Here is a 22,872-nt window from a genome sequence, read left to right as displayed (position 1 = left end):
AGGCCAAAAAAAAAAAAAGGCACACGAATGAAACAAACAATAAAGAATCTTAGAAAGAGACCAGAAGCTGGTGCAGAGAGCGCACAGAGGAAGCCTCCCATCCATACCTGTCTGTCTACTTCGGGCAGGAGGAAGAGGAGCTGCTGCTGGAAGTGGGACGGCAGGGCATGGAAGGTCCGCGAGTTGATCAGGGCCCGGAGGTTGGTGTTGACAAGAATGGACCCAGGCGTCTCAAAATCTATCTCTTCCCCTCTGTTGCGCTTCATTTGACCTGTAATTTTTCAAGCCATAAGAAACAAAACGTAGATTTTCAGCTTCTTAAAGCAAAAAAGCCAATGCCAACTGATGGAAAACTGTGGTGGCAGCACCCAAGCTTCCCAGAACTTCTCTGCACACATTCCGTTCAATCGTCCAGTCTAGTCTAACCTATTGGCTACCATTGAACTTAAGAGAACACTTGGGCTGGCATCACCTCAGACAAGACTCTTGTAGCAAATTGTATCACAGCCTGAAGGGACAATCTTCCCAGAGAAACTCAGGCCAGGGGCAGACTCTGAACTTCCCTCCCAAAGCTGGAGAACAGGCTCCACAAAGTCAATGGGAGAAATTACGAAGTTGTCTAAAAGCAAACCTAGTGAGTGTCCTACAGAAAAACCTGCAGAAGTCTTCTGTGAAGGGACTGGAGAGGTCTGACCTCCAGGCAGAAAGGTAGTAAGAGCTGCTTAAAGCCCACTGAAATGTCAATGCCTCTCACAAAGGCCTCGGCCAATGGGATACAGACCTGTGAGACTGAAACGGAGCGCTGCTGAGGAGCTGGGGAAGCTACGGGACAGCAAGCCTTGCTGCCACTGGGGCAATGGCTTATTCTCATCCTCAGAAGCCAAGGTTAGTCTTCCTAACAGTTTCATGGGACCCTTCTACAAAAATCCAGCATGTGGGCTTTGAGACATAGAGCCAGAAGTAGCAAATGGCATACTAGCCTTGCTAAGTAAGCCCCACTGGGGGTAGGGGGTGCATGCTACTGAATTTATTTGCATGCCCCAAATGGATGGCTCCCACCCCACATACTGACTAGGTTATAAAAAAAGGGTGTCTGATGGAGACTACAGATGTGGAGAACAAACTTGGCAGGACGCTACCAAAGAAAGAAAACAAATGCTGGAATGCTCAGAAGCATTTTCACTCACTTGAGCACTTTCTGAGCCATATCAAGGCAGGCAGAGGCTAGGCCCTTACAGGGACATACAAGCAGCACTGGGGTACCATCTGCGCCCACAGAGAGTCCTCTCAGTCTAGCAGAGAAAACTCTCTGTGAAATAACCAAACTACAAGCTGAAAGCCAAAGGAAATTAAAAAAACAGAGGGCCACCCAAGAAGTAAAAACAAACCACAGAAACTATAAAGGAAGTGGAGCAGAAGACATCATCATCTCTGGGCCTGCAGGGGCCCCTTACAGGTAGGGAAATGAGCGCCACGCCACTCACCTGTGGCCGGCTTCCGGAAGCCTCTTAGGAGCGGGGCAGGGTCCCGGGCGAGCTCGGCCTGGCCACGGATAGCAGCGCTGCCCAGGGCCGGAGAGCCGCCGCTGCTGCTGGATGGGCTGCCGCTCTCGCCATCGGCGTGGCGGCCCGAGAACCCTGAAGGCACAGCATTCCACGGGTCAAGAGCATCACGCGCCGCGCCCACGGCTCTCAGACAAGCTTACTTCTCCCAGCTCTCCCTGAGATGCTGCCAGCAATACCGGTGCTTCCACGGCCCAGCCTGGGGCTGTCAGAGATCACCACCTCCTGGTCTGGCTTTAAAATATCATGTAAGAATGCCAAACCGCTGTCTTTAGTTTGCACAGCACTGCACCTTTTACCAAGCACCTGCACACGCCTTCACCGGACCCTCACGACCGCCCCGTGAGGCCAAGGGGAGGGCGCCCAGCAGAGCCCACGCCAGAACCTAGGTCGGGTCTCACCACCGTGGTGCGCCGCCCGTCAGAGGAGGGCTCCTGACTGTACTGGCTCGGCACTACCTGGGCCAGAAACTGCTGCTGGAGGGAGGCAGGCCCCAGGACCTGAGGAAGGAGCATCACAACCACGAGGTGGCACGTACCTGATGCTGATTCCACGTGGGCCCCGTTTACCTTCAGAGGAGTCAGGACAACTCGAGGCAGCATCACCCCTGTCTTTTTCTTCTGCTTGTTTGCCTGCTTCCCCAGAGAGAATACAAAAGGAGCCCGTGTCACCTGCAGGTCACACCAGCCGTCCCTCTCGGACCACTGTCTCCCCCACTGTCTTGTAAAAGAGAATTAGTGTTCAACCAGTAGGGGCAGGTGATGCCGACTGCAGCAACGACTCAGGCTATGGAGCCACCGTGCCAAACATCATCCCATACTGAAAGGAATGCACTGTTATCCCCAATTTCCAGATGAAGAATCTACCCAAAGCTAGTGAGTGGTGGGCCACAATTCAAACTACTGACTCCCAAGCTCATGTTCTTTCTCCCCACTGTTCTACTTCTCCCTGCATGTTCCCAGGTTTTTCATAAATACAAACGAAATCATCCATCCACAGTAAAAAGAAAAAACCACTCTGTTCTCAGATCTACTGCCCACTTTCCCTAAGGCCCACTGTCAAATGATGCTAACAGGTGGAGACCACAGGGATCTTCTCCACAATTCAGCATGCTCACTGAACACAGCAGGAGGAGTTCTATCTTGTGCCTGCCTCTTCATCTACCCAACCCAGTCACGAAGCACTCCCACCTGTGACGAAGCTCTGTAGCTGTCCCTGGGGTTGGAAAGAGGCCGACTCTGAGATTCCGTAGAACAGGAAGCATTCGAAGATGTTTCATCGAGAGAAACTGGAAGAGAGGGAAGTAAAGGCTAGTCCCCAGCTCGACTGTTTGTGGCTCTTCGCCCATCTTGTCAAAGGCACTTACCATCGTTTTCACCACTCACAGTGCTGGCTTCATTAGACCCACAGCTCTCCACATCAGCTGTGTCCTCTGGCTCCTCTCCCTCCACCACAGCTGCACTGCGAGACCACTGCAGGGCATCCTTCTGTGACAAGGCATGACTCAGGTGAGCAAAACCCTACAAATCCTACGAGCACAGCAGTCATTCCTAAATGTGTACTGCTTACGGAGAAGCGGGATTTAGAATACTGATTAAATTCCCATCCCTTTCTACCTGACCTCTTTCTTCGAAAATTCTTTTCATATATACATCAAGAAATTCAGATATAACTTTGCATCTAATCATTCATTAAATATTTATGAGGTGCCTCCTATAAGCTACACCATACTAGTTTTGTGGTGGGGGGTGGGGTGGGACTAAGGAGAGGAATCAGAGACCTGCCCCGAAATGAGTAGAGGAGAAAGCCCAAGCTGTAACAATACAAAGCACAGGGATAGAAGAGAGCAGGGGCAGCCCAGAACAGGGAGCATCTAACTGAGCTGGAGCAGAGAGGGTTTGGATGTACAGAAACAAGATTAGGACCAAGGAGGTAAGTTTTCCCAGGAGATGGGCTGCTTGGGCTGAGTTTTAAACAGCGGGCATGTGAGAAATTGGATGTGTGCGCAGGACAGAGACAGCAGGAGGGTTGATGACTGTCATGACACTGTGCTGAGGGATTAAGACTGATTTATTTTACAGTCTCTGAAGGATATTAATCAGGAGAATGATCTGAGTTTCAGGAATTTCATTCCATTAACCATAGGAAGCCTGGAGGCAGGAGGAAGAGTTAAGACTTTGACAGAAAGCCCTTGAAAACGATAACGATCTAAAGTAAGACAGCAGGAAAAAGGTTAGCGTGTAGAGGAGAGTGCCACTCCAAATTTCATCTCCTAACAAACATTTCTTCCAACAGTGTCTGTTGAAGAGTCTCAAATCAATATCCATTTCCAAGGAAAACTCAGGAGCTATCTTGAAACCAGGAAGGCGTATGAATGAATACTGGGGGATGGGGAGGAGGTGGAGCAGAAACAGACTGGGGTGGGGATGCCTTCTTTGAATAAAAGTATGTGAAAAAGAATAGGCAAGGCTTCTTGGGGGGGCCAGGCGGTGTTCATTCAGTGCGTGACTGTGAAGAGCCATGGCCGGTCCCAGGGCTGCTTTCTGCTGCCTGGGGGTGCCTTGTTCAAAGCTGGGGCCTTAGGGTTGGCCTCCTATGGGGCACATGGAGCCCAGTTTCCAAATGCCTATGGGAAGAAGCTCTTTGACAAGTCCAACAAACATCATTTCTTACACGGCCTGACCCTGTTAGTGGTGTCCCTGTGCAGAAAGCCCCTCTGGGCTGGGTTACCACTAGCTTCTGGAACTACCTTATTCTGCACCATACTACCAGGCTCTGAGTGGAGACCCCAGCTTCCAGAATTTGGCTCCTGTGGGAGGGAGCCTGCTACTCTTGGGCAGACTTGCCTTGGCTCTTTGAGCTTTCTTGTGTTTAATTTCTGGGTACTTTTTTTTAAGAATTGGAGCAGGGAAGGAATTAAAAGAGAAAGGCAAAAAAAAAAAAAAAAAAGAATAGGCAAAATCATGATTATATCACTTAAAAACATGTCAAAAATTTACAAGGGAAACCCACAAAATTCTAACTCATTAATTCCATGGGTCCTTTGATCTACTATATAGTAGCCCTTACTTATCTTCAGGTTTCTTTAACCTTCCATGATCAACCATGGTTTAGAAACATTAAATGGAAAGTAACAGAAATAAAACAATCCATCAGTTTCAAACCGCCCGCTGTTTCGAGTAGTGGGGTGCAATCTCATGCTGTCCAGGTCTGACCCCCACCTGGAAAGTGGACTGTCTCTTTGTCTAGCATACCCTGCCCGTGAGTCGCTGAATGGCCACTGCGGTTATCAGATCGACAGTCATGGTTACTGCAGCGCTTGTGTTCAAGCAACTCTTATTTTACTTAGTAATGGCCCCAAAGGCAAACACGGTGCTGCTGGCACTCCTTACTCTGTCTGATTTATACTTTTTACTGTACCTAATATAAAAATTAAACTTTCTCATAGGCAAGTATGTAGGTATATACAGAGCTAGGTACTATCCACAGTTTGAGGCCTCCCCTTGGGGAGTCTTGGAACGTACTCCCCACCAGACAATGGGGGACTACTGTAGTAAGTCTTCATCAATTTGTTTTCATGAATTTAAGCCAATATCATTCTGACCTAATTAATAAAAACAAAATGGCTTTTTATATCTTTATTTCTTTTCCCTACCAACCATAAATGTGCCTCAAGGATCAAAATCTAAAGAGTACTTTTAGTATTAATCTTGCAATTATGCTTATTGGCTGCCATGTTCTTAGAATGATGCAATAAATTTATTCCCTCAATCATACAGGCAGACTAACATAAAATACTCAATTTAATGAAAAAAGAGGTTTATTAATTGTCAAAAAGGATCCCAAAACTCCAGTTCTGGCAGAAGTGTGGGGAAATCACAAATACTGTTGGTGAGAGTGAAAATGGTTATTTAAAAGTTTATATACAGATAGTGAGTTAAGAAATTTGTGAGCAAAAATCTAAAAATGATATACTTTTTAACCCAACATCTCTAAGATTCACACAGGACATTATTTTAAAAAGGAAAAAATCAATCAACTGAACATTAAAATTAATATTCTCTGTTCAGCAAATAATTCCATTAATAGAGTAAAAAGGGCAGGCTACTCTACAGAGCTGAGGAAGAGAGCTCCAACTCATATAACCAATGAAGAACTTGTATCTAAACTGCCTAACTCAGAAAAAAAAAAAAGCAACCCAGGGACTTCCCTGGCAGTCTAGTAGTTAGCACTCTGCACTTTCACTAAGGGGGCTCAGGCTTGATCCCTGGTTGGGGAACTAAGATCCCACATGCCACGAAGTGCAGTCAAAAAGAAAGAAGGAAAAGAAAGAAAGAAAAAGACAATCAGGAAGAAAAATAGGCAGACATGAATTAGGTACTATACCAAAGAGGATATCTAAATGGCCAACGTTCACATGAAAAGATACTGAACCTCACTAAGTAAGGAAGACACACCAAAAAAAGGCAAATTAAAACCACAATGAGATGATATCACATCCACAAGAATGGCTAAAATTAAAGTTTAACGATACCAAGCAGTGCTAACGAGGATGTGAACAAGGACACTGAAAATGGATTCAAGCATTTGAGAATGTAGTTTGGCATTATCTGACAGAGTTGAAGATATAAACGTCCTATAACCCAGCAAGTCAGTCCCAGGTTTCAATTCCCTGGAGAAAGACATGCATGTCCACATCAGGAAACATACCCAGATGCTCACGACACCATCATCTGTAACTTCGGCTATAAACCAAGTGCCCATCAGCAGAATCACTACACGGACTGATCAACGACTGTGCTGACCAATACGCAATAAATGGATATTACACAATAATAAAAAAACCAGTGAGCTACAGGTACTTACAACATGGATGAACTGTATTGTGCTTATGTAGGAGAACGTCCTTGAATCAATGTACACCCCTTGTGTCCTTTCCCTTTTTAAAGAAAACTGAGGGATAATTTACAAAGAGTGAAATGTATACCACCTGATTAGTTCTGACAAATGCCTATCAAGACACAGGGCATACCCAGAACCCCTAGAAGTTTCCTTTGTGCCCTTCCTAATCAGTCTGCACAAACACTGCCCCTCTCACCCAAGAGATAATGGTTGTTTCAATGTCTACCACTGGAAACTAGTTTTGCCTGTTGTTGTCTGTGTAAACGGCATGCGGGATCTTAGACTCCTGACCAGAGATTGAACCGTGCCCACCGCAGTGGAAGCACAGAGCGGTTCACCGCTGAGCCGCCAAGGAGGCCCCTCAGTCTCCTGCTCATGGGTCGTCCATGCTGCTGCATACATCAGCAGTTCATTACAACTTCACTTTTAAAGAAAAGCTGTACGACGAAAAGCAGTACAAAGAACACCTGCCATATAATTCTTACCCATGTTCACCTGTTAACACAAACAAATGTTTTTAAAATACAAATCTATTCGTTTGGAAGGCAACTGGCAAAGAGACTAGTGATGAGGGTGAGGGGAACAATCAGTATTAATAAATAAAACCAGATAAAATATTTTCCCATAAGTCAAATGTTTAAAAAAAAAATCTATACTGTCTCTTAGGGAAGGCTGATTGATTGATCGAAGGGTTGTTTAACGTGTATTATTAAAAGCTAAGAACAGACAAACCATTCAAGAGTATATTAGAATTCCTAACCAATGCATAGCAAGAAGAAACAAGAAGAAATTAGAAGAAATCAGACTATCATAATTTCTAAGTATAATTAGCTACATTGAAGATCCAAGAGACTCCAAACTAGTATTCAGCAAGGATGTAAGATTCAAAATCACATCAAAAGAAAAAAAAAGCCAGTGATCCTAACATCAGCAATAATACCAATGATTAGAAAATGTAATTTATAACAACGAATGTAAGTTACTCTGAGATAAAGCTCACAACAGAAACATAACCATTTTATGAAAACAAAACTATTGACATAGGTTTAAAACCGAAATAAATGGAGAGCTATATCATGTTCTTGAAGGTAAGACTCAACACTGTAAAAAAGTCAATTCTCTTCAAACTGACTAGCAGATTCAATGAAATTCAATAAAACTCTCAGCTGAATGTTTTTTTTTTTTTAGTAGTACTTGATTGTACAGGGACAAGCAATGGGCCGCAAATAAGCAAAAGATATTTTCAAAAAGGAACAAGATGAGAGGCTCTGCTTTTTAAAAAAAATAAAGCTCTAGTAAATTAAAGGAGTGGGCTTCCCTGGTGGCTCAGACAGTAAAGAATCTGCCTACAAAGCGGGAGACCCAAATTTGATCCCTGGGTCTGGAAGATCACCTGGAGAAGAGCATGGCAACTCCCTCCAGTATTTCTGCCTGGAGAATTCCACGGACAGAGGAGCCTGGCAGGCTACAGTCCATGAGGTTCTAAGAGTCAGACACAACTTAATGACTAACTACACACACAAATTAAAGGAGAAGATTAGCAGTGCTAGGGGGTGGGGAAGGGGAGAACAGGAAATGATTGCTAAAGGGTGTGGGGTTTCTTTACAGGGAATGAAAATGTTTTGGAATTAGATAATGGTGATGGTTGCACACAGTTACGAATATACTAAAAGCCACTGAATTGTACACTTTAAATGGGTAAACTATATGGTCTGTGAGTTATATCCCAATAAACGTGGATAAAAAATTGCTTACTAAATTCAATACCTTTGAAAACATGAACGAATCTAATAAAAATTTGTAAAAACCAAATAAAGAACATTAAAGTATATAAAAAGCTTATAGATCCAAAGTAAAACATCATTAGACAATGGTCTATTACTGTTTTAACTTTCTTATGTGAACCCTAAAGGAAAATTAAAACTAGTAAAAAGCAACCTCTGTGTATGCTTGAGAAAAGGCTTTATCCTTTTTTAAAATACCTAATGTAAAATAAGTTCTTTGAATTTGAAATCCATTTGCATTATCACAAGCAATTTCAATATTACAGCTGTCAAAGAGAAAAGAAAGAGCTATTCTTTTGAAAATGAACACACTCTTTCAATTTAAAGAGAAGAAATTGTCTGAGATCTCACTAATGACAAAAAAGTAGTTTTCATCAACCAGAAATAAATTCCATCAACCAAAATAAATTGGTTGATGTGCCACTGATGGCTGCAAACAAACTTTCTAGTTGACAGGCCCGTGATCCTTCCTTTGAAACCCCTGGGTCTAGATGTACTTTAGAAGTTAAGATTTCCTGAATTTCAGAATGGCAATATATCATATTAACACGACCAGTAATCCACAATCACAGATGTTAATGTTTTTTGAATTAACATATATGTATATACCAAGTGAAATAAATAGGTTTAAAGTGTCCCTGTCAGTCTAGAGCAGAGATTAGCCACCAAATGAGTTTAGACAAGCCAGGTTTTTACTACCAAATGAGTTAGGAATTTGTTTTTTCAATTCTCAAAATGTTTCGTGTTTTAGTACTGTTAATAAGGGATTTATTCAGTTGGTGAGTCGTGTCAGTCTCTTTTGCTACTCCATGGACTACTACATAGCCCACCAACATCCTCTGTCCATGGGATTTCCCAGACAAGAACACCAGAATGAGTTGCCATTTTCTTCTCCAGGGGATCTTCCCGACCCAGGGATTGAACCCAAGTCTCCTACATTGGCAGGATTCTTTACCACTGAGCCACCTGGGAAGACCAAACAAGGGATTACTAGACCATGGGGAATTTCCGCGTAGCTCAGTGGGTAAAGCATCTGCCTGCAATGTTGGAGACCTGGATTCAATTCCTGAGTTGGGAAGATCCCCTGGAGAAGGAAATGGCAACCCACTCCAATATTCTTGCCTGGGAAATCCCATGGACAGAGGAGCCTAGCGGGCTTCAGTTCATGGGATCGCAAGACTTAGCAATAAATTCTTTCTTCTTTCTAGACCATTAAAAAAGCACTTTTCTCAATAAAAATTTTAAAACATTTAGAAGTTTTGTAATTCTACTTTTCTCACCAACAGATATAAAGAAAATGTAATGAAAGATTTTTGAGCCCCCCCAATGACCACCTCCATTTTACCCATTAAAAGATAGGGAAGTTATCTCCTAGAAAAATGTCACACATTTGCATATGAAGAGTACAAAAGTAAAAGGATGATCATTACAGCAGTTTTACTATTACAGTTTGTAATTGGGCAAAACTGGGAAAAAATGTGAAAAACCTAAATGTCTGTAACTGGGTACTGGATAGATAATATTGATATGATATACTACTAAACAGTAGGTAAGAGGAATAAAAAAATACATCTACAAAAACAAAGCACACATTTTTCATGGATACATACGAATAAGAAGAATGCACTTTAATCTTCGGTTGCTACTGGGAAGGAACAAGGGCCACAGGCCTGGATGGCATGAATAAGGGTAGGGTTTGGTGTGGAAGTCAAAGGCATTTCCCACTTTCTCTGCACAAAAGCTGCAGCTCCCATTTAAACAGGGTGAAATGAACACACATACAGCTCTCTGCAAACTCCTGCAGCCTCATTTGGAATGGCTGTATTTTAAACGGTATAAACACAAAGAGAACAAAGGAAGAAAAGGAAGCACATGAGAACTATCAACAGAATTACAGAAGATGAATAGTAGGAAGACAAGAAGTGACTGAATACTCAGCAAGGAAAGACAACTGAAGTCTAAGACAGCAGAAGGAAAAGTCACAATGAGCAGGCCAGCCGTACTGTAAAATCCCTACAGGGACAGGGATTAAGAGGCACCAGGAACCACTGCCGACAGAGGTGAGGCATGGGAATGAAAACAAGAGAACTGGTTGGAATTCTAAGAAGTTAGACCTCTCAGATCTCCTCTCTGTCCCCAGTCAGGCAATACTCTCCTCCGGGTCCAGAAGAAAACAGGAGATTTATATTCTGAATGGACTAAATCAGAGAGGTTCGAATAGAGGGCTTCCCACATGGTGCAGTGGTAAAGAACTTGCCTGCAATGGAGGAGACCAGGGTTCGATCCCTGGGTTGGGAAGGTCCCTTGCAGAAGGGAATGGCTACCCACTCCAGTATTCTCGCCTGGAGAATTCCATGGACAGAGGAGCCTGGCGGGCTACAGTCTCTGGGGTCCCAGAGTCAGACACAACTGAGCTAATGCTTTTCTGGAACAGAAAACATTAGCTCAAGGAGTACGGAGAGAGTGAGGTGCCACACTCCGTAAGCCAAAGTATTAAGTCAAAGACCTGTACAAAATGGTGATACCACTAGCTCTCTCCTTCAACTTGACTCCCAAAGCTCTCCCAACAGTGGCAGCCCTACAACTCCAACCCCAGACTGCTCTCTGCTACCTGGCAAACAGTGACCAGCTGAAGGAAAAACACCTTCAAGGTACAGACAATTGGAGGAATTTAAAAAACACAACATCCAGGTCCCCACTCGACGACAGTCGACAAGTAGCGTCCGCAACACAGAATGTGCCAGTTCTCACCGTGAATGATCTATCAAGGCCCACCAGATAAGTAAGGACTACTGCTACATGAAAGCCAGCAACCAAAATAAACAACAGGAGGAACTGAAAGAAAACAGAGATAATGAAGCTCCCACAACAAATACTCTCAGAGAGACAAAGACAAGCACAAAATGCTATTTTAAAAAAACAAAAAGAAGAAACATCTGAGTCCACGAGCAATGTGCTAGTAATTTAAAATAATACCAAAAAAAAAAAAAAAATCAGCAACAACCAATAGGCTATTCCCCAGAGAAGTGACTCAAAAGAAAAAGAGAATGGACTGCATCAAGAAAAGTCCCACATACAACAAACAGAAGTTCCAAAAAGAGAAAACAGAATAGAGGATAGTACGTTTTCCCAAAATTAAAAGACCCGAGTCTTCAGGTTTATTTAATAAGGCAAAATGCCCTGCACAATGAATGAAAAAAGACCCATTCCACAGCATGACCCCACACTTCCAATGCAGCGGCAGAGGTTCAATCTCTGGTCGAGGAACTAAGATGCACTGATGCACCCCAAAACAAAAACAAACAAAACAAACCACAACGTATCCTGGAAATCACTCTTTCATTTTATAGACATTCCTTCTCATTCTCTTCTCAGCTGTATAATGCTCCACGATGCAAACATACCAAAGTTTGTTTATGGAACTACTTCCCTACATGAAGGCATTTAGATGGCTTTTAAATATTTTACAAACAGAAACACCACTGCCTTGAATAACCTTGTGAATCTATGCTTTGTATTATTGAAGGTATATCTTCAGGGTAAATTCTTGAAGTAGAAACGATGAATCAGAAGGTAGATGTAGAAGTAATTTTGTTAACAGCCAAGTTGCCCTCAAAAAAAGTTGTACAGATTCGCATTCCCAAAGCAAAGTATGACAGTGATTGTTTTCCCACAGCCTTAAAAGGAGAAAACATTGTGATACTTTAAAGTTTGTTGCTTTATGTGTTTCAAGTAACACAACCACACTGAAGGAGGGCAAGGGTGGATCTAAAGCAAGCAGCAACTCCTGAAAATAATATTTTCACTATATACACACACGGCCAATTCTGGAAGCATTAAATGTTTATTCTAGAACTTAGCAAATAAGTAGATACAAAGTAGATAAAGTAGGGAGCCAAACCTAAATTTAACAGCCAAAAAATACAAGGCTTCCATAGGAGAAACTGTAGTAAATATTCACTGGCCAAGAAAGATTTCTAAAAAACACCAACTTTATCCTTTAAAAATGTTGATAAAATGATAAAATTTGCAATTTCTCAAAATTGCAGATTTCTAATCAAAGACAGCTTAATAAAAATGAAAAGGCAGGGACTTCCCTGGTGGTTCAGAGGTTGGACACGGTGTTTTCACTGCCATGGCCCTAGGTTTGATCCCTGATCAGGGAACTAAAACCCTACATACTGCGAGGGGAAGGGGGGCAGATCTTATAAAAAAGAGAAAAGGCAGCCAGCAGACTGGGAAAAATATCTGCAACACGTATATCTGACAAAGGATTTGTATCCATAGTGTACTGTTTTTTTAAATCTACAAATGAAAACCAAAATGACTATACTTCGACTTAGAAATAAAAAGGAAAGTGCTGCTATTTTCTTCCTTCCATTACGTGTGTGTGTATGAGAAAGGTGGAGAGACGAGCCCCAGTGGCCAAGAGTAGGATGTCAGAGTCCGAGTAGGGGACAGAAGGTATTCACATCTGAGGGTAGCATTCATGGTGTGGGAGTGAGAGCTCAAGAAGGGTGAAACTCCCAAACGAGGAATGACAAGAGGCAGTGTATCAAAGCTCAAATTGGGTGAGGAGGGTGTTTATATAAGAAGGCAGCCGTGTGTGTGTGTGTGTGTGTGTGTGTGTGTGCATGTGTGTGTGTGCGTGTGTGTGTGTGTGTGTGTGTGTGCAGGGTGGGGAGGTCAGAATTTGTGCAGGTGGGTCCATCATCCATGGGGGCCAAGCCAGGAGAAGGGGTTGGAGTCTAAGATGGGTCAAGAGGTCATGTTCATGAGGGAAGGGCAGCAACAGTGATAGAGATTAATTATCTAAGAGACTGGGAAGATTAAACAAGTAAATATATTGAGAGAGATATATTAGAGATATGTATGTAAATATACGCAAATATTCCTTAGCCTCTTCTCACTGAGAGGAACCAGGATCAACAACACCCCAATAACAGCAAGCATATCTAGAACCTAGATCTTGGCTTCTAAATACCACTACACAATAAAAGAACCAGTGTCAAGGCAGGCAAAGTACACAGTGAGCCTAAATCATCTTTCGCCAGAAAGATGACATCACTCCAAGAATGATGGGACTATGTCAAAGTGACACACAAACCAGACTGACAAAACTCCCACCAGCCAAGTCAGGGACAACATGAACATCTGCAGCTAGAGTAGCCCCTGCTCACTGCAACTAGAGAAAGAAACGAAGACCCAGTGCGGTCATAAATAAATTAGTAAGTTGTAACACACCAAATGAAACAGAAAACCAGGATATCATATCGCTATAACAACCCAAAATTTAGAATGGTATATCACAGTTTCAAAGCCCCTCCCACAAAATAGTTATTCAAAGGTGGCGGGGGCGGAGAGGAGCTTTACAGCTATGAAATCTGGCAGATGCTCCTTAACCAAGTGGCATCCTTAGTAATAAGACACGTTGAAATAATGAGCAAACTGAGAAGATGCATTAAGAAGCGTCACTCCTCTGACGTGCCTGATACAGATGCATAACTGGACTCATGAGTAAACCTAAGAAAAGCCCAAATGGACACATTTTATGAAGTAAGTATGACATAATCTTCGAAAGAGTCAGGGCCATGAAGGTCGAGGAAAGAGGAAGGAACTTTTCTAGACTGAAGGAGACCAAAGGTTTATAGCAACCGCATACGACATGTAAACTCTGAATCAGACTCTTTATGCATAAAAGACACTACAGGGACAATTGAGCAAAACTTAAATGGAATTCAAAGAATAGATGGCAAAAAGGCCACAATGTAATTTTTTGAATTTGATACATGTATTAAGAACATGTAATACATGTCCTTAATTGTAAAGTTATACATTTAAGTATTATAACAAGGCTCTAAAATGGTTCCAGAAAAGTGATAAATTTTGCACTGTACTTAAAATTTTTTTGAAAGCTTATCATTGTTAAAAAATAAATTCTTTTTTAAATGGGAAAAACTTTAATAGACAACTTATATGACATGAATGATCAGTAAGAACATGAAGAAAAGGTACTCAACAACATTTATCATGAAAAATATCAATTAAAATGAGGTATGTGTAAAAAAAAATCATATATTTCACCAACACAGTGTAATTTTCCACAAAATTCAATACACATTCATGAGAAAAACTTTCCGCACACTAGGAACAGCAGAGAGCCTTCTCAACTCGGTAAAGAGCGTCTGCTAGTATCTATAGGCTAACAAACACCAACGATAAAAGACGGAGCGCGCTCAGTCCCTCAGTGGTGCCCAGTTTTTTGCCACATGGACTGCAGTCTGCCAGGCTCATCTGTCCATTAGACTTTCCAGGCAAGAATACTGGAGTGGGTTGCCATTTCCTTCTCCAGGATATCTTCCCAACCCTGGAGTCAAACCAGCATCTCCTCCATTGCTTTCCCACTAAGACTGAGAAGAAGGCAAGGATGTCCACACACACCACTCCTATGTAACGTATCACCTGAAATCCTAGCCAGTGAAATCAGACAAGAAAAGGAAATAAAAGACACACACATCAAAAAGAATATATACATAAGTGGCCCTATTCACAGATAACATGACAATCTACATAGAAAATCCCAAAGAATCTAAAGGAAAAACTCCTAGACTAGGTGAATTTATCACATTCACAGGATACAGGCCAACATTTAAAAAAAAAATCAATCCTGTTTATATGCTAGCAATCAACAATTAGAAACCAAAATTAAAAGCACCATACTATTTACAAATTAAGGTATGTATCTAACAAGTCATGTACAGACTCTGGATGCTAAAACCCAAAACTGTTAATGAAAATACCAAAAACAATTTTAAGTAAATGAAAAGTCATACCATCCATAAAATGGAAGAGTCAACATAGTTGCCATTTCTCCCCAAAGTGATCTATTGGTTTAATATATTTACTACTAAAATCTCAAAATATTTTATAGATATAGTTAAGACAGTTCTATATGGAAAAGCAAAGATACCATAATAGGTAAAACAGTTCTGAAGAAGAATAAAATTGGTGGAATCACATCACCTAATTGAAAAACTTATCAGATGGCTATACAACAGCAATCAAGACAACACGGTACTGACAGAGGAAAAGGCATATAGGCATGAATGGTCAGAGACCAAAAGCGGAACCATATGCAACACAGCCAACTGATTTTTTACAGAGTATCAGACAACTTAAGGGCCTGCAAGGCGGCTCAGTGGTAAAGAATCCACATGCCAATGCAGAAGACCCAGGTTCAGCCTCCGAGTCAGACGATTCCCTGGAGAAGACGATGGTGAGCCACTCCAGTATTCTTGCCTGGGAAATCCCACGGACAGAGGGGCCTGGCAGGCTACAGTCCATGGGGTCGCAAACAGCCAGACTCGACTTAGCAACTAAACAACAACAAACATTATCAGAGCTGTATTTTAGAATCATTCTGACAGGAATCTGAACACTGCATTACAGACGGCGAAGAGTCTGAAAACCAGAGAGCGCTAATTAAGAGACTAATGCAATTGTTAGGCCAGGGGTAATTACTGCCTGAGTAAGAATGTTAGAACTGTAAGGAAAAAGACTTATGAGCATTAAGAATGAATGAAAGGAACACATATAGGCCATTTCTGTAAAAGAAAGAAAAGGAAATGAGAAAACATTTATCTGTGTATCTTTATAAAAATAAACACAGGAACGATAAACTCCACCTCCACATCACTGCAGATGGCGACTGCAGCCACGAAATTAAAAGTCTCTTGCTCCCTGGAAGAAAAGCTATGACCAACCTAGACAGCACATTAAAAAGCAGAGACATTACTTTGCCAACAAAGGTCCGTCTAGTCAAAGCTGTGGTTTTTCCAGTAGTCATGTGTGAACGTAAGAGTTGGACTATAAAGAAAGCTGAGCACCGAAGAATTGGTGATTTTGAACTGTGGTGCTGGAGAAGACTCGAGAGTCCCTTGGACTGCAAGGAGATCCAACCAATCCATCCTAAAGGAAATCAGTCCTGAATATTTATTGGAAGGACTGATGCTGAAGCTGAAACTCCAATACTTTGGCCACCTGATACAAAGAACTGACTCACTGGAAAAGACCCTGATGCTGGGAAAGATTAAAGGCAGGAGGAGAAGGGGACAACAGAGGATGAGATGTTTGGATGGTATCACCAACACGATGGACATGAGTTTGAGTAGGCTCCAGGAGTTGGTGATGGACAGGGAAGCCTGGCATGCTGCAGTCCATGGGGTTGCAAAGAGTAAGACATGACTGAGCAACTGAACTGAACTTAAAAGCAAGACTCAAAAGGATACATTTCTAAGTAACTTCATCTGCATTTCAGAACAAAGTTCAAAAATATTAATATGAATACAAAAATATCCAGAATCCAAGGTTTAACTTAGAATGTCTGTCATCCAATAAAAAATTATTAGGAATGCAAACCAGAGGAATTTAACCTATAATGACAAAAATAAATAGAAACAGACTCCAAAATGACACATGGCTGGACTACTGAAGAGTCTACAGAAAGTTATTAAAAGCAAACCTTGAAGACACTGTGAGTGTGGGTTCAGTTCCAGCCCACTGCAATAAAGTGACTATCGTAATAAGGCAAGTCACACCAGCTTTTTGGTCAACACCGAAATCAGACTGATTATATTCTTTGCAGCCAAAGATGGAGAAACTCTATACAGTCAACAAAAACAAGACCAGGAGCTGACTGTGGCTCAGATCATGAACTTCTTATTACCAAATTCAGACTCAAATTGAAGAAAACAGGGAAAACCGCTAGACCATTCAGGTATGACCTAAATCAAATCCCTTATGATTACACAGTGGAAGTGAGAAATAGATTTAAGGGCCTACATCTGATAGATAGAATGCCTGATGAACTATGGAATGAGGTTCATGACACTGTACAGGAGACAGGGATCAAGACCATCCCCATGGAAAAGAAATGCAAAAAAGAAAAATGGCTGTCTGAGGAGGCCTTACAAATAGCTGTGAAAAGAAGAGAGGCAAAAAACAAAGGAGAAAAGGAAAGATAAAAGCATCTGAATGCAGAGTTCCAAAGAATAGCAAGAAGAGATAAGAAAGCCTTCTTCAGTGATCAATGCAAAGAAGTAGAGGAAAAGAAGACAATGGGAAAGACTAGAGATCTCTTCAAGAAAAGTAGAGATACCAAGGGAACATTTCATGCAAAGATGGGCTCGATAAAGGACAGAAATGGTATGGGCCTAACAGAAGCAGAAGATATTAAGAAGAGGTGGCAAGAATACACAGAAGAACTGTACAAAAAAGATCTTCACGACCAAGATAATCACCACATCTAGATGATGTGGTCATTCATCTAGAGCCAGACGTCCTGGAATGTGAAGTCAAGTGGGCCTTAGAAAGCATCACTACGAACAAAGCTAGTGGAGGTGATGGAATTCCAGTGGAGCTATTTCAAATCCTGAAAGATGATGCTGTGAAAGTGCTGCACTCAATATGCCAGCAAATTTGGAAAACTCAGCTATGGCCACAGGACTGGAAAAAAGTCAGTTTTCATTCCAACCCCAAAGAAAGGCAATGCCAAGGAATGCTCAAACTACCACACAATTGCACTCATCTCACATGCTAGTAAAGTAATGCTCAAAATTCTCCAAGCCAGGCTTCAGCAATACGTGAACCGTGAACTTTCTGATGTTCAAGCTGGTTTAAGAAAAGGCAGAGGAACCAGAGATCAAATTGCCAACATCTGCTGGATCATCAAAAAAGCAAGAGAGTTCTAGAAAAACATCTATTTCTGCTTTATTGACTATGCCAAAGCCTTTGACTGTGTGGCTCACAATAAACTGTGGAAAATTCTGAACGAGATGGGAATATCAGACCACCTGACCTGCCTCTTGAGAAATCTATATGCAGGTCAGGAAGCAACAGTTGGAACTGGACATGGAACAACACACTGGTTCCAAATAGGAAAAGGAGTACGTCAAGGCTGTATATTGTCACCCTGCTTATTTAACTTCTATGCAGAGTACATCATGAGAAACGCTGGACTGAAAGAAACACAAGCTGGAATCAAGATTGCCGGGAGAAATATCAATAACCTCAGATATGCAGATGACATCACTCTTATGGCAGAAAGTGAAGAGGAACTAAAAAGCCTCTTGATGAAAGTGAAAGTGGAGAGTGAAAAGGTTGGCTTAAATCTCAACATTCAGAAAACGAAGATCATGGCATCTGGTCCAATCACTTCATGGGAAATAGACAGGGAAACGGTGTCAGACTTTATTTTTTTGGGCTCCAAAATCACTGCAAATGGTGACCGCAGCCATGATTATGACCAACCTAGATAGCATATTCAAAAGCAGAGACATTACTTTGCCGACTAAGGTCCGTCTAGTCAAGGCTATGATTTTTCCTGTGGTCATGTATGGATGTGAGAGTTGGACTGTGAAGAAGGCTGAGTGCCAAAGAATTGATGCTTTTGAACTGTGGTTTTGGAGAAGACTCGTGAGAGTCCCTTGGACTGCAAGGAGATCCAACCAGTCCATTCTGAAGGGGACCAGCCCTGGGATTTCTTTGGAAGGAATGATGCTAAAGCTGAAACTCCAGTACTTTGGCCACCTCATGTGAAAGAGTTGACTCATTGGAAAAGACTCTGATCCTGGGAGGGATTGGGGGCAGGAGGAGAAGGGGACGACAGAGGATGAGATGGCTGGATGGCATCACTGACTCGATGGACGTGAGTCTGAGTGAACTCCGGGAGTTGGTGATGGACAGGGAGGCCTGGCGTGCTGCGATTCATGGGGTCGCAAAGAGTCGGACACGACTGAGCGACTGAACTGAACTGTAGTCTATTAACTGTCTGATAGCATTACGTTTAAAAAAATAATGTACATATCTTAATTTAAAAAAACTTTACTGTTTAAAAAATGCTAACCATCACCTAAGACTCCATTAGGTCATTATCTTTTTTGCTGGTGGAGGGTCTCACCTTGATGTTTATAGCTAGACTGGTCAGGATGGTGGTTAAAGCCTAGAGTGGCCACTGCAATTTCTTAAAATAAGACAATAAAATATGCCAAATCAAAAGATTCTTTCATGAAAGATTTATCCATAGCAGGTAATGCTATTGGATAGCATTTTACCCACAGTGGAACTTCTTTCAAAACTGGAGTCAATCCTCTCAAACCCTGCCACTGCTTTACCAACTAAGTTTATGTAATATTCTAAATCCTTTGCTGTGATTTCAATAATCTTCACAGCATCTTTTCCAGGAAAAGAAACCACCTCAAGAAATCACTTTCTCTGCTCATCCATAAGAATCAACTCTTCATTTGTTCAAGTTTTATCATGAGATTAAAGCAATCCAGTTCCATCTTCAAGCTGCACTTCTAATTCTAGTTCTCTTGCTCTTTCCATCGCATCTGCATTTATTTCCTCCACTAATGTCTTGAACCGTTCAAAGTCAGTCATTCGTGAGTGTTGCAATCAACTTCTTTCAAACTCCTGCTTATTTAATGTCAGTCTTTTGACCTCTTCCCACGAATCATGAATGTTCTGAATGGCATCTAGAATGGTTAATCCTTTCCAGTTTACTTTGCTAATCCTTTAAAATTTACTTTGCCAGGACGCATCAGAGTAGAAACTATCTATGGCAGCTTTATCCTTACAAAATCTATGTCTTAAATAATAAGATCTGAAAGTTGAAATAACTGCTTCATCCACGGCTATAGAACAGATGTTGTGTTAATGAGCATGAAAACACTAATCATGTTGTACATCTCCACCAAACCTCTTGGGTGACCAGGCGCATTGTCAATAAGCTGTAATATTCTGAGTTTTCTTTTCCTGAGGATAGTGGATTTAAAGTGTTCAGCAAACTGTGTTATAAACAGATCTACTTTCACCCAGGCTTTGTTGTTCTATTTCTAGAACACAAATAGATTTACCATTAATTCTTCAGGGCCCCATGATTTTCAGAATGGTAAATGAGCACTGACTTCAACTTAAAGTCACTAGCTGCATTAGCCCCTAATAAGAGTCAGCCTATCCTTTCAAAGCTGAGTTCGACTTCTCCTCTCTAGCTATGAAAGTCCTAGCTGGCATCTTCCTCCAACAGAAGGCCACAGTGTATAGCCATCTTCGTTATCTACCTTAGTGAAGTCTTCTGGATAACTTTCTGCAGCTTCTCTATCACCACTTGTGGCTTCACCTTGCATTTTTGTTACAGAGATGGGCTTCTCTTCTCAAACTTAATAAACCAACCTCTGCTGGCTTCAGACTTCTCTTCTGCAGCTTCCTCACCTCTCTCAGTCTTCAGAGAACTAAAGAGAGCTGGGCCACATTCTGGATGAGGCTTTGACTTAAGGGAATGTTGTGGCTGGTGTGTTCTTCTGTCCAGAACACTTAAGACTTTCTCCACATCAGCAATAAGGCTGCTTTGCTTTCTAATCATTCCTGTGTTCACTGGAGTAGCACTTTTAATTCCTTCAAGAACTATTCTTTTGCATTCATAACCTGGCTAATTATTTGGCACAAGAGGTCTAGTTTTTAGCCTATCTTGGGTTTTAACATGCCTTCTTTACTAAGCTTAATCATTTCAAATTTTTGACTTAAAGTGAGAAACACAGAATACTTTCTTTGACATGAACACTTAAGAGGCCATTGTAGGATTATTAATTAGCCTAATTTCAATACTGTTATGTCTCAGGAACAGGGAGTCCCAAGGAGGAGGAGAGAGATGGGGGAACAGCTAGTCAGTGGAACAGTCAGAACACACAGAAAACTTACTAAGTTTGCAGTTTTATCTGGGCACAGTTCATGGCACCCCACAACAATTGTAACAGTAATATCAAAGATCACTGATCACCAAAACAAATAATAGTAATGAGAAAGTTTAAAATATTGCTAAAATTAGCAAAATGTGACACAGAGATATGATGGCAGCAAACGCTGTCAGAAAACGATGCCGACAGACTTGCTCAAGGAAGAGCTGCCATAAACTTTCAAGTAAAACAAAACAAAACACATTCCATGCAAAGCACAAGGTATGTCTATATATTTCATGTGATGAAAATTAAGCACATTAAGCAAAGACACGTAAAATATAAACAACAGCCAAACAGATCTAACACTACGGAAAAAAAGGTTGGTGACAATGAGGATGTAGCAGAGAAACTAACCAAAACAAAACCAGAAGAAACAGAAACAGCACACCAGTAAGTTCTGAAACAATCTCAAGTGGTCAAACTATAAATTATAGGCCCCAGAGGGGGAGGGTAGGAGTCAGAGAAAAATATTTGAAGAAATAATGGCTGAATATTTACCAAATTTGACCCAAGAACTATAGCAAAACCCAGGCAACAGGAAACATGAATCAAATCATGTCAAGGCACGTTGTAATGAAACTGCTGAAAAGCAGAAACGAAAAGAAAATCTTAGGAAATTGCTGACAATCTAGGACTCCACACTTTGACTGCTGTGGGTCCGGTTCGATCTCTGCTCAGGACACTCTAAAGATCCCAAGTGACATGCCTAAAAGATCCTGCCTGCTACAACGAAGACCTAGCACAGCAATAAATAATAAGATAAATTATCAATAATAAGATAAATAATTTATAAATTTTATAAACAATAAATAAGAACAAATTTTTAAGAAAAATCTTAAAAAGGAGAAGAAAAAAATACTTAGGAACGAAGATTAAAATAAGAGTACACATCTCATCAGAAATAATGGAAGCCAGAAGCAGAGGAGTAAATCCTCAAAGTACAGAAAGAAAAAAATTATCAACAAAGAATTCTGTAACAAGTGAAAAATATCCTTCAAGAAAGAAGGAGAAGTAATTTTTCAGACACACAAATACTTTAAAATACCATCACCAGCAGACCTGCACTACAAGAAACATTAAAGAAAGTCCTTCTAGCAGAATGAAAATTTCAGACAGGCAATAAAGAACACCAGACATTTCTTAAATCTCTCAAAAAGACTCTTAAAAGGACTGTTTAAATGAAAAATAATGACAATGTACTGTGGTGTTTATAACGTCTGTGCAAGTAGAGTGTATGACAACAGCAGTACAAAAACTTGGGGTGTGGGGAGTGAAGTATATTGCTATAAGGGTCCTAAATACAGGGAAAGTGGCACAGCATTACTTGAAGGCAAACTGTGATGTTAAACATCTATACAATAAATACTAAAGTAACCACTAAGAGAAGAAGAAAAATTATATTTTTTTCAAGTCCATAATGCAAAAGAAGGCAGAATAAGAAAAAAGGAACAAAGAATAGAGGACACAAATAGAAAACAACTAACAAGTCCGTAGCTTTAAACTCTATAACATCAGTAATCATACTAAATGTAAACGGTCTACACACGCAACAAAAAGGCAGACATTAACAAACTGCATAAAAGCAAGATCCAACTATAAACAAACCTACCAAAATACTCCTATGAAATACAAAGACACAGGCTAAAAGAAAAAGGAAAAAATACATACCATGCAAACACTAAATCAAAAGAAAGGAGTAGTTATATTACTATGAGATGAAGCAGATTCTGGAGCAAAGAATATTACCTTTGCTCCAGAAATGGTAAAGACGATCAGTTCAAAATGACAGAGGAATCAGTTCATCAAGAGGAATCTAAATGTTCTTGTGCT

General features: G+C 41.2%; 1 protein-coding gene across 4 annotated transcripts in view; it reads right to left on the bottom strand.

Annotated features, from left to right (window-relative positions):
- Window positions 1–22,872, bottom strand: part of ASXL1 (ASXL transcriptional regulator 1) — a 66,551-nt gene that overhangs the window by 8,144 nt on the left and 35,535 nt on the right. For 3 of the 4 annotated variants that reach the window (XM_052650692.1, XM_052650693.1, XM_052650691.1), the window contains 5 exons: window positions 2,929–3,049; window positions 2,753–2,850; window positions 2,101–2,194; window positions 1,485–1,637; window positions 108–271 (listed from right to left, as the gene is read on the bottom strand). In XM_052650692.1, coding sequence (XP_052506652.1) covers window positions 108–271; window positions 1,485–1,637; window positions 2,101–2,194; window positions 2,753–2,850; window positions 2,929–3,049 — 630 coding nt within the window. Of the gene's footprint in view, window positions 1–107; window positions 272–1,484; window positions 1,797–2,100; window positions 2,195–2,752; window positions 2,851–2,928; window positions 3,050–22,872 lie in introns of those variants that run through there. The other variant, XM_052650694.1, reaches the window with a different exon arrangement.

Source organism: Budorcas taxicolor, chromosome 13 (assembly GCF_023091745.1).
Source record: "Budorcas taxicolor isolate Tak-1 chromosome 13, Takin1.1, whole genome shotgun sequence".
Classification (NCBI taxonomy): Eukaryota; Metazoa; Chordata; class Mammalia; order Artiodactyla; family Bovidae; genus Budorcas; species Budorcas taxicolor.
Note: the sequence above shows the minus strand (reverse complement) of the source record. Positions and strands in the feature narration are given on the sequence as shown.